The sequence below is a fragment of the Patella vulgata genome, chromosome 1 (assembly GCF_932274485.2).
Source record: "Patella vulgata chromosome 1, xgPatVulg1.2, whole genome shotgun sequence".
Taxonomy (NCBI): Eukaryota; Metazoa; Mollusca; class Gastropoda; family Patellidae; genus Patella; species Patella vulgata.
Window position 1 is genome coordinate 26,668,587 of NC_065879.2, and position 12,175 is coordinate 26,680,761.

At 34.1% G+C, this 12,175-nt stretch overlaps 1 protein-coding gene across 1 annotated transcript in view; it reads right to left on the reverse strand.

Moving 5' to 3' along the window:
- Positions 1-12,175, reverse strand: part of LOC126816352 (protein O-mannosyl-transferase TMTC4) — a 33,367-nt gene that overhangs the window by 13,895 nt on the left and 7,297 nt on the right. Inside the window, exons 5-14 of the mRNA XM_050542795.1 lie at positions 10,058-10,170; positions 9,590-9,709; positions 8,675-8,839; positions 5,896-6,095; positions 5,057-5,231; positions 4,553-4,609; positions 3,912-3,983; positions 3,450-3,529; positions 3,132-3,239; positions 2,231-2,372 (exon numbers count right to left, since the gene is read on the reverse strand). Of these exons, the coding sequence (XP_050398752.1) occupies positions 2,231-2,372; positions 3,132-3,239; positions 3,450-3,529; positions 3,912-3,983; positions 4,553-4,609; positions 5,057-5,231; positions 5,896-6,095; positions 8,675-8,839; positions 9,590-9,709; positions 10,058-10,170 (1,232 nt within the window). The remainder of the gene's footprint in view (positions 1-2,230; positions 2,373-3,131; positions 3,240-3,449; positions 3,530-3,911; positions 3,984-4,552; positions 4,610-5,056; positions 5,232-5,895; positions 6,096-8,674; positions 8,840-9,589; positions 9,710-10,057; positions 10,171-12,175) is intronic.

The following is a 12,175-nucleotide window of genomic DNA, read 5'->3' on the forward strand; positions in this document are numbered from 1 at the left end:
TCAATAAAAATAAGAGAAAAACTGTTAGATAACCTTGCCTTTAAAATGAATACCATTAAAATATCAACCGAACATAAATTTTCTTTTATATTAGTTTTTGACCTTCTTAAATGAATATACTTTTTAATTATCAATCGAATATAAATTCTCCAAATTCTATTATATACATAAATGGGGTGGTGGTGGATGTGTTGTGTTGTGATTTATATATACATTGGGGTTTTATTATTATTTTATTATTATTATTATGGTGTATTTATACAGCGCATCGTTCACCTATACAGTGCCCAGATGCTCTTTACAAACTTAAAGAAGATACAATGCATAAGAATAAAAATACATGTAAATAGTCAAAGGCAAAATAAAAAGAATATATAAAATTACTGAACCAAAAATGAAAATATAAAAACAACTAAGTTAAGAATTTTGATAAAAAAGACAACGTATCACAGTTAATAAAAGAGGTGGAATTTTTTTTTGGCGAAGGCGAGTCTAGGGATTAAATCAGGGATGGGATTTTGGCTGTATATTCCCGATCGGACAATTTTGGGCGTTTGGAAAATAGCGTCGGACATCAAGACATGGTGAATAATATTCAAAATTCCAAAATTAATATAGTTTACTGAGTGTATAACTACCACTCAACCCGATTATCGTTGATAATACACTGGATTGATTAGGTAATTAAGTGATCAACGGATCTATCGTGTTATACCGTCTATACACCTACCTTGATTAACTACTTAATCTGCCTTGATTGACGGACTTAATCCTTTGTCGGACAATTCATCGATCTAATCTTAAACAGAAGTCATCGCTTCCCATTTGTCGGACTATTCATCAATCGAGTAAGAGTGATTATAATTTTAACCTACGTGTTTACCTCGTGATTTCTCCATTGTCAGGTGTTTCAATCTCCTTGATGTCGGCCAACAACACGTAGGAAATAGTCATATATGTCACATATCCTAATACTACATAACACCCAAAATCAGTATACATTGTATCCGATAACTTGTCTGTGATATTTCTTCGGTGGAAGCCAAAGTTAAATAAAGCTATTTCACACACAATGCATATCTGATAAATACTAGACTGTTTGTTGATTGCACGTGGCGGTTATAAGTACAATAACTGAAGTGAAAGTAGAAATCTCACTAGACACATGAAAGTAAGAGTTGTAAACGTGCCAAATCTAACACGTCTAAAGATTCTATTTTGATGGCATATTCTGGATTTATGATCATATTTTGAATGGGGTTTATGTTTTTAAATAAATAAACATGCTAAGAAATGTTGACAAAAATTTCAATTGGAATAATGTAAGTAGTTAATTGTTTTAGACGATAGCACGTGCTAGGGTCAATTGTGATTTATTAGCAAATGTTATTCGCTCATTGTGGTAGAGCGATGATTACTGCCAAATAAATTTTTTTAAACTTCCGTATGTAAGTTGAAACGGAGTATAAGATGAATGCCGGACTTCCGCTCAAAAATATATCGACTTATACTCAGAAAAATACAGTAATTTTGGTGGAATTTGAAACAGATACGGGTCGGCACACTTTCATTCCATCGTATTACGACAACACATAATTTTGTAGGAATATTACTGACATAAATTTGAATACAGTACGGGAATTAAATATGAAAAATAACCAGGTATTAATTTGAATATTGACACATGATTTTTAATTGTGGTCTGAAAACACCTGCTTAAATAACCATAAAAGTTATGCCCCTTTATTTTCGGGAAAATATGTCTGACAAGAAATTTTTTGAAGTCCCCATCACTGGATTAAACATGTGTAATAGGAAGATAGATGTGTATTGTGTGTGTTTCAGGGTTTAATTTTTGTTTTTGTTGTTTTTATCTTTTTGGGGAGGGGGAGTGGTGGTGAAGTGGTGGGTTTGTTTTGTGGCTTTTGCCAAATTTACAGCCTAAATATTAACAAAAAAGTGGATGGCACACCGCCCCAGGGGGTCAGGACATACACCAAAATAAAGAGTTGCTGGCTTTACGGTATAAGGAATGATACATTAAGCAATTCCGGCCTGTAGACAACAAACCAACAAATATAAGAAATAGGGATCATCCTTAGGGTATAAGGAATAAGTATGTAAAGTTTCAAGACGATCAGTTAAGAATTGCGGCCTATAGGTAACACACAGACAGGGGCGACGACAATATACATCCACATTATGAATGTGAACGTATAAAAATACTTACCAAATTTCCTAGATTATAAAAACAATCAGGATATTTTCTGCGATGTTTTAATGCTTGAAGATAACTTTTTTCAGAGGACTCATTCTTGTTTAACTGTGCTTGAACAATTCCTAGATTCATCCAAGCTGCTGCAAACTCGGGTCTAAATAGACAAAATAAAAAAAATAATAAATAAGAATATCATTTGTATATAAACTCCAAGATATCAATCTTGTTTGCAAAATCTCTGGCTGAAAAATTAGAGAGAAAATAAAAGAAAGAACTGACTGCACAATGGTAATTTTGACCTAACAGAGGTGCTACAGCCTACTCTTTAATTCTGATTTCTGTATGGGGGCCCATCTTGCACCTTTGACAAGGGGGAAAAAGTTTAAAAAATCTTGAACTTTCAAAGCCAACACTAGTATTAAATTCAGGACCTTCTGGTTATTGATTTCAACAATCAAACAACAATAAGGGGGGGGGGTTGGATGGCCGAATGGTTAGCACGCGCGCGCTGTATCATATGGTCTGTCATTGAGTCAACTGGCGGGGTTTCGATTCCCTGGTTGTACGTGACAAGGAGTAGGGTTGCCTATCCAACCTCTTGGGTTATCTCCAGGTTCTCCCGTTTCCTCCCACTGCTAAAGACACCTATGCGCAAGCGAATTATTGAAATAAAATTGAACCATGTGTTAGTCCCGAAAAATGACCTAGTTTGTGTCGAGTGGACATTAAACCCCGTTTCTCTCTCTCTCTCAAACAACAATAAAACACACAAATGGAAAATCATGATGAACATTTACAGTCCTCACCGGGATCGAGCATGGGATTGAACACAGGAGCCTCAGTGAGTTATAAGGTGCTGGTATAATTACAATTAGTATAATCGTAGGAAATGTTTCTAATCAAATATATTTACCTGATTTTTACAGCTTTAAGTAGTAATTGTTCTGCTTCCACTGTATGACCTTGTTCTTTTAAAATATTAGCCAAATTATTCATAGCTTGATCATACTCTGGATTTAACCTAATAAAACATTTATAATAATTTGTGTAAATATAATTCTTTATCAAATTCCATAAAGCAAGAAATTTCCTTTCATGCTTTCAATTTTTGAATTCAATCGTTTAATTCTTTTAATTATCTGAGTAAATACAAATATATAGGCTGTCAACCCAAATCAATTCAAGCAACTGTGATTTGTATGAAATTCCTAATATTGATTAAATGACTTACTTGATAGCTAAACTGTATCGTTCTACAGCATACGTATCATTTCCTTTATCAGCATGTAATTTACCAATATTATAATGTACCTAAAAATATAATTTAATTATATTGTATTGTACCTAAAAATATGATTTACCAATAAAATATTGTACCTAAAAATATAACTATCTTTATTGTAATGTGCCTAAAAATATAATTTAACAGCATTGAAAATTTATATATCTAAAATTATAATTTACAATATTATAACACACATTAGATTTACTAGAAATATATATATATATAGTATTTCATAAACATCATAAAATATTAAATCTGGAAGTAAAATTCTAATGTTCCACAAAATATTACCATTATAACCCAATATTATATTCAATTAGAACACAGCACATTTCATACAAGCACAAACAGGAGTTATCTTGTAGAACTGTAGAGAATAGTAGAGATCCATATGAAATACAAACTTACCTTAGCATTCTTTGGACATACTTTTTCACCAGCTTCAAATAAATCCATCTCATTTCTCCATTCAGCACTTCTCTAAAGTATATTATCATACATAAAATTACATCACCACTCCAAGGCCCAAGTCAGTGAGGCCTATCACTTTGCTCGGACAACAGCGCTACGGCCTACTCTTATTTCGAATTCCAAATATCAATGTTCTTTTACATACATGTCAATGTGTACACAGGACCTCGCCTTTTCATCTCATCCGAACAACTAGACACTGTCCTTGCCGGGCCCTCCATCTTGCACCACTGACAAGGGAGAACCACAACAGAAAATCCAGAGGAAGTTTCTCTGCCAAAACCAGGAGAGAACCTGATACCTCCTGGTTAGCGAGCCAGAGCCTTTGGTTCCCAAAATACAGATGACAATCAGCTGCTTTAAATGGAGTAATCCTCTGATACTCTTTGATAAGAGATTCAACTCGTCCCATCTCTCAATTTCTTTTTTTTTAAAAAAAAGTGAAAAAACAAAGACTTAAAATTTACATCCCACATTTTTCTTTTGTAAAAAAAAAAGTACTATAACAAAGCGGACAGAACAAAAACACTGTTACAACTTTTGTATCAGTTAAACAGTTAAAAATCTTATTATCATACCTGCATTGATCTAGCTGTATATAATATCACTAGTAATAACAAACACACAGTGATTATCTGAAATATATCCAACATATCTCTTAATACAATGCAAGGGAGATAACAAATGAAGTCAAGAAATAAAATTTATCAAGCTAGTAAGGCACAATATACTTCTTGACGTAAGCAGGATTTGTTAAAGGGGTGTGGAGGTTTAAATTAACTTAAAAACATATTAAAAAGTGGTTTGGGGAGAGCGGCGGCATGGAGGCACAGCCCAAGGAGAATGTTCAGCAGTGGGTTAAATGTGCTGTAAATGTTGGTTAATTAGTTATTTATTTCAGATATTTTGAGCTAAAAGAAACATCTAACAAATGAATTTATTGATTATTCAGTTCCACCAGTCTTTACAATTGGCATTTCAAAACTTTGTTACAATGCAGTAACCCACTATATTAAGGAAGAGTTTTTGAGAGTAAAGGGCATTTTAAGCAAAACATAAAAGCATACTGGGGAAAAATTTACCTTTTTATTTTTTATTTTTTGAGAAATATTTACGACTCCCATTGTGAATAACATACACATGCCAGCAGATGACAAATACAAGACTCTCTCAGCCACAACAAATCCAACACGAAAAAACAAATTAGATCCCGGTAAAAATGGAACAATGAGAAAAACGAGGCAGAGAATCAGTAATCTGCAACAAATAACAAAAAAAAAACAATACAATAAATTATTAAAACATGAACACAAATTAATTTAATAGAACCATAATAACATTATTATACACCCTTGTATATCAGAAACTAAGTCAAATTATTTCCATGGAAACACTTAAAACGTTAAATCTGAGACATTTCTAATTAGCAAAAAATGCAAAACTACTATAAAAGGTTAAAGTGTGTACAAAGTTTTATAAAGATATCACGGTATACGAGATATGTTCCGGAAACAGAACAGGGACCGGCCCCACTTCGATATCAATCCCTAAAACTTCATTTGGTGCAATATAAGCCTTCACTGCTAACATGGATAGATAAACCAGCACGCAGCAGTTTTCATCAACCCTTCCATGAAGTGTCAAATTTGACATTGTACCCCTCCCACGTGTATGGCGCTATTGCGTGTCACATGTGCAGCTCAGCGGTTCTGTTGGGGCAATAAGTTCTTCATCTGTGAACATACTCTCAAAGCATGTCAAGTGTCCATGACTATTTATCATATCACAACATGCATAGGTATTTGCATTTCAATTTATTCCCTACTCTTTTTTAAGAGTATATATTAAATATACTCTTACTTAACCAGTATTATAATATTGAATGTACTCTTATTTATAACCAGCAATATAATATATTTACCTTTGGTGTTGTGTATTATTTCTCAATGATAAATATATCATTGTCAGTAAAACAACGAAGAATGATAAAGCTGATAATATACGAACATCACTTAACGATGTAATAACTGGAATGCATCCCATCGACCAATCAAAGCACAACCAAGATGGATTAAGTAGTAACCAAACATTTACAGCATATAAATAATTATAATTCAAAGCCTGAAAATAGTTTAACCATGTTTATTGATATTCATCAGAAATCTAACCTTGCTCTAGTTGTTCGTATTGGACAAAAAAACAAGGTCCTGTGTACTCATTCAGCGTCATGTATAAGAACCTTCGACGGTTGGAAATCGAAATAAAACTAGACTGTAGCGCCACTGTCTTGACAAAATTTCCTCATAGCACACTGTATGGCATTTGCCTGTCTTCATTAGCCCAGATGAAGCTGTTTTAAAAACTTATCTATTTAATAAGGTGTACTAGTGGTGTGATTATAAATATACTCTAGAGTATGGCAAGCCAAAGCGGAATTAATTGCAAGACCGTTTTTCTGCATGGAAAGAGAAAAAATCGAGTATATAACAATTTTTTCATCACCTTCCAAGCATTTTTTTCTGTACAAAAGGATGTATAAAGATTCAATAAAGATTTTTTTTTTTCCATTGTTGCTCTTGTATTTTTTTATAGTCAAGTCAATTTATAATGTTCACGGAAATATTTTACCACTATATTCGGTTTTTATAAACAATTCAACAAAATTATTTTTCACATGTCAAGACAAAAAAAATACACATGTCAAGATGAAAAAATTCATATGTCAACACTAAAAAATTCACATGTCAAGACGGAAAAATTCACGTGTCAAGACGAAAAAAAAAACCTAAATCACGAGCACGTGACCCTTCAAGAACATGTGACCAGGGCTTCCAATTCAAAATTTCCACTGCCGGTCATTTTTGATAACGCACGAAAACTTTTCAAAGTAAATTCATATTTCATGTTTTTTATTCATGGTAGGGTATTGTGAATTCACGTGTCTATACCACTTTGTCACCATGGGGTGCACAAAAAAAAAAAATATATTTGACTTAAAAATGAAATATTAGTAAGGCTCATGATAATTATTTAATAATTAAATATTCCGTTTTGGCTACTTAAATAACGAAATAGTTGAATTGGCCGGAGAAAAACCATTTCAGTAGCTCACACGTAATTAACACGTGCTCTATAGAAAACACACTGACCTGGATAATTTTGAGTTGTAATACAATAACTTTGAAATGAAGATAAATATATAATAATCCATGGCATATATCTCACATTTTTTTTGGTTTTAGACCATCTCTTCCGGAATTACGGGCCGCAGAATTGTGACGTAAATCCTAATAATGTACATGTATAACTAAATGACTATCGGATAACTAACTTCACGGCTAGCGACACTAGCGCCCCCTAGAATAAGGTCGTGTATAAGAGTAATCGTATATACACAACATTTCTTCTACACATGGAATTATCAATATTGCTGCACAATAGAACTGGAATACGTATTTTTCTTAATTGTTCGGTAAGCAAGTTAACTAATCTCTAGATTTTATTTCAACAATTTCCACAAGGCCGTAATACCGCTATAAACATTTTAAAATGCATTTTTCTCCCAACACGTACGTTGTTGAGGACTTACGACAAGTTACGTAATTTTTATGCTTTTTTTTATTTTATATGACAGTTGGTTGGATTCGAAGAGCAATACTTCATATCAGTTGCCCTTTTTCGAAGATCATAATAACCTTGTTTACATTGTGCCTGACCGTAATAGCGGTAAACGGCTTTGTTGTTGAAAATTCTTATGACACGTGGACAATACGTGAATGATTAACAATGGGCCGCTTCATGCCGTTGATTAGATTCCCACTTATCAATTAACATTTATTGTTCTACTACCAGACACTCATCATTAATTATCAACACAACACTCAGTATAATCTGTTGACGACTATATATACAACTCTATAACACCAATCACGAGATTGGCTTCTAGACGACGTGCATTCTTGTATAGTTACACAGTGAAGGTCGATCGTAGCCATGTTTGAAATTGCTTTTTTTTTTAGAAAGACCCTTTTTCCGGCGTGCAAAATGACCGTTAGGTCAGATCTAGGAACGGTCATTTTCCATAGCCGTAGGTCTCAACCGGCATATACGGCCGGCGTGGAACCCATGCATGTGACCCTTCAAGAGCATGTGACCACAAAAACCGATGACGTCATCAACTTTGTCCTCTGCCCTGTTCAAGTCGAATGTGTCCCATTGTGTGCCAGCCTCAGCAGCAAAACGCGGAAGGGATAAAAAAAAAAAATGCTTGGAAGGTGATGAAAAAATTGTTATATACTTGATTTTTTCTCTTTCCATACAGAAAAACGGTCTTGCAATTAATTCCTCTTTGGCTTACCATACTAGAGATACTTCCCACATAATATACAATGTGGCTGAACAGCGCTTAGAAATGAGCATTGGACATAATGTAGTGCTATATAAGACAATTATTATTATTATTATTATTTGGTGTGATAAAATGGTATTAACTAATCAACATGTTTGGAAAGTTCAACTACAAAATAGTTTATACTTTGTGATGATCAATTTAAGGCATTAAGCAGGATAACCGTTGTTCGAAAAATACACACGACAATCAGTAGCTTTGAAGATCAAAAATTCAATACAAATTACGTACCATACAGTCAATGAAAACAATCAAATATTCTATGTTCCTTAATTACAAAAGAAAAAATTACCCGATAGAGTGGTCCTTCCACAAATGAATGTGGATTATCATGAACCTGGAATGTAGGAGGAGCTGACCCCATGACCCTCCATCTAACAACCAATAAAAATACAGCAGTCACAGCTAATGAAATTTGGCGATAGATGAGACATTTAAGCCACTGTGGAAATGTATCCTGAAAATAAAACATAGTAATTTTAGATCTTCAAACATTTTCAGCTGGATGCAGCTTGTACTAAATAACAGAGAATATTACTACTTTTAATATTTCCTATTCATATCAGTTCAATACTAAGTCTCATATTACAAAGACTCACAAATATGTAAATCGGATGTTACTATAACTCTTTTGCATATGGGAGAATGAAACAACTCCACTGAACCCAAGTGGAAATACTTTACGTACAATTTTTAAACTGATTCCTGGTACATTAAAGTAATTTCAATATCTTTTAACATAAATTATTTCATGCTTTAAATTTGAATCCATAAACCCATTTCCTGGCATGTATATTTTATAAATTGTAATGTCAGATCTTGATTAGCATTAGTGAGCCACGGTGGCTAAGAGAGTAAGATGCTGGCTCGCTTGCCTGGAGGTTGCGGGTTCGCTCCCAGTGTTAGCCAAGAAAGTTAATCAGGATTTTCCAGCATGGTTTCCCCTTGTAAGGTGGAGCAAGCTGGAGGGCCTGAAAAGGACAGCTGTCTAATCATTTGGATGGGACAAAATAAAAACAAGGTCCCATGTACACATGACGTGCACCTTAAATATCCTTTGGCAGGTACAATTTGATATATGAGTAGGCCGTAGTGCCACTGTTCGGGCAAAATTTCAGTCATAAAACACTATATTAAGAGATGTATTACATATATATGTACTGGTTTTCATATAGTTTGCTATTTGCATGTTGCAACTCAACATTACCTGCTTTGGAACATTATTATTGTTGCCATTGGAAACTAAGTTGGTTGATTTGCGTAAACCAAAAAGGGCAAGGAGATCAATTCGACAAACCATAATAATATCAAAAGCACTACACAATCCCTGTAAAAAGATAGATATATTTGTATCTAAAATATTGGTAAATAAAAAGAATATCAAAGTCCAGATCAGTTACTTCAAGGTTGAACATTTCTTTCAAGGCAGCCACCTACAAAATGGTTCTGTGTTTATGGCACTTGCTTAAGGGTGCCTGGTAACAAAAAGCGTAGTCTTCGAATGGGACTGAAAACCAACATCCCAAGAATACCATTGACAGGTGGTAATAATATTTTAAACATTTTAGGGGCATGTCATACACCATTTTCGTTAATTTATATTATCTCTACAATAGTTTCATTAGTCTAAGTGTGGCGAGTACTACTTTCAGTTTAATAAACAATCAATACTTACAATAACAGTGATACCTTGTTCTTTACAGAATGTAGATAAAGTACACAAAAACAAACAACATAATAACCAACCAATTCTTATACAATCACCACGGTAACTAGTTTCACTATATTCTGTAATATAAATACATTCATTTTAAAGATACATTCCTGCGTACAAACTGGGTGATTTGATATATTTGGACTAAAAACATATTCAAACTAATTAATCGATCAAAATTTTGTTTCAAATCCTTCTCAAAACATTGCTTTTGCAAGGGAATACCCTTGCTATAAAAAGTCTATTAAAAGAGGTCATGTTTTTGTCACGTGACTTGGTCGACGCGCTACCTAGCAACGAGTGTGAAGCCAGAAGAGAATTCATTGCATATACAAGACGATGTTGACTTTAATCACTGTCCATTTACTAGAAATATCGAAGCCTACTTATATTCTCATTATCCACTGCCCACGTCTTTCTTTTGTCGTTTTTATCTCAGAAACTGTTGTACATTTAAGTTCTTCATTAAGTTTATCAATATATGCCTCAGTATTTTTCTAGTAAGATTGGATGTTTCGACTTTCCATATATACCAAAATTGCCATACTTTTAATGGAAATAACCACCCAATAAATACTTTTCTGGGAAAGTATCTTTAAAAATATATTACTGGAACAAAGGTCTATTAAACCATAACAAACTGCTCTGAAGCCCTCTGTCATGAACCAAATAATAATCACAAATCTGGAGCCAGTTATAACCGTTGAATCAAAATCTAATCGAAATGATGGCAACAAACTGTTAATTCCTTATATGCAAGGAAAAGGCATCAGTATATACCAGTAAATATGAAGAAATTTTTTATTCTAAAATGATAATCTTTTCTAATTGGACGTGTCTCTTTAATATTGCACTTGAATTCAATGCTGAATAAATAGACATTTTTTTAAATCAAAATTATGATTACAGTGTAAGCCTGATCTTGGAGGCGTAGTTATTCATAATAACTTCAATAATAACTATACCCCAGTTGTTCAGACTTTTTTCTTTTCTTGAACATATATGCAATAATATTTTATTTACAAGTTTGTCAAAAGGATTAAGGGATTATACTATTCCTATTCAAGCCCACTACAATTATCCAGTAGACGTGGTACAAGGGTTAATCAGCGAACTGGATGTATGAGATGTGTTGTTGACGTTTGGGAAAGTAGGACGAGGGGAAATGTGTAGGGAGTGAAGTGCTGTTAAGGGATAGTTAGATGTATTATGAATGGTTAGAGTGGCTGTGGTGTTACGGTGAAATACTATGCCGCCACCGTAACACCACAGCTTTATGATTTGTTAGACAGGAGTGATGTAATGGGTGTCAACAACTGGGTATGCTGGTACCGTCGCAACGTAGCCGTGAAATATATATTGTGGGGGGGAAGGGCGGAAACGGAAAAATATACAATGTTGACAGTATGTGCCAGGCATGAGGCTGCGCAGACCGAGCGGCAGCTCGATAGGGAGTGTGTGGGAGGGTCACCCTCATAAAATTTTTTTTTTTTTAAATTTCAGTTTTCTGTAAGCAGTGAAAACACTATTTTGGCATTGTTTGAGGGGTTAAACCTAAAAATCACATTAATACACCTATTGCATGATATTGTGAAACTAGCTGACGAAGACAGCTCGGGCGGCGATTGTTCGACTCAGGGCTGCTCTGTCAGTATCTAACAAACGCATTTAGTTCGCGTACAACTTTTAAAAACCGAATGTCAGTATGGTATTTCTCACATAATTGGTTATCGCAAAAACAGAGTAAACTAAAAGCGAGTAATCTCGACTCAAACCTATAGTCTATAGCCTACTTACTACACTCGTCACTAGGCTTCCTATATTATTGTTTGTGGACGGTTTACTACTCAGTGATAAGCCTGCGCCGCAAAAAGAGGTCTCGCCTTTTATTATTAGTATAATGACTTCCTCATGTGCGGCAGGTTAGTTTGCTTCTAAAAACACTGTTTTCCGTTCCAAAAAATACAAAAGTAATTTTCTACCAGATGACCATGGTTCTTTTCACCGAGACTAGATAATTTCTCTCGGTGTAAGGATATAGCTATGGATAAGTTCATACAAGGTCAATAAATCCGCGGT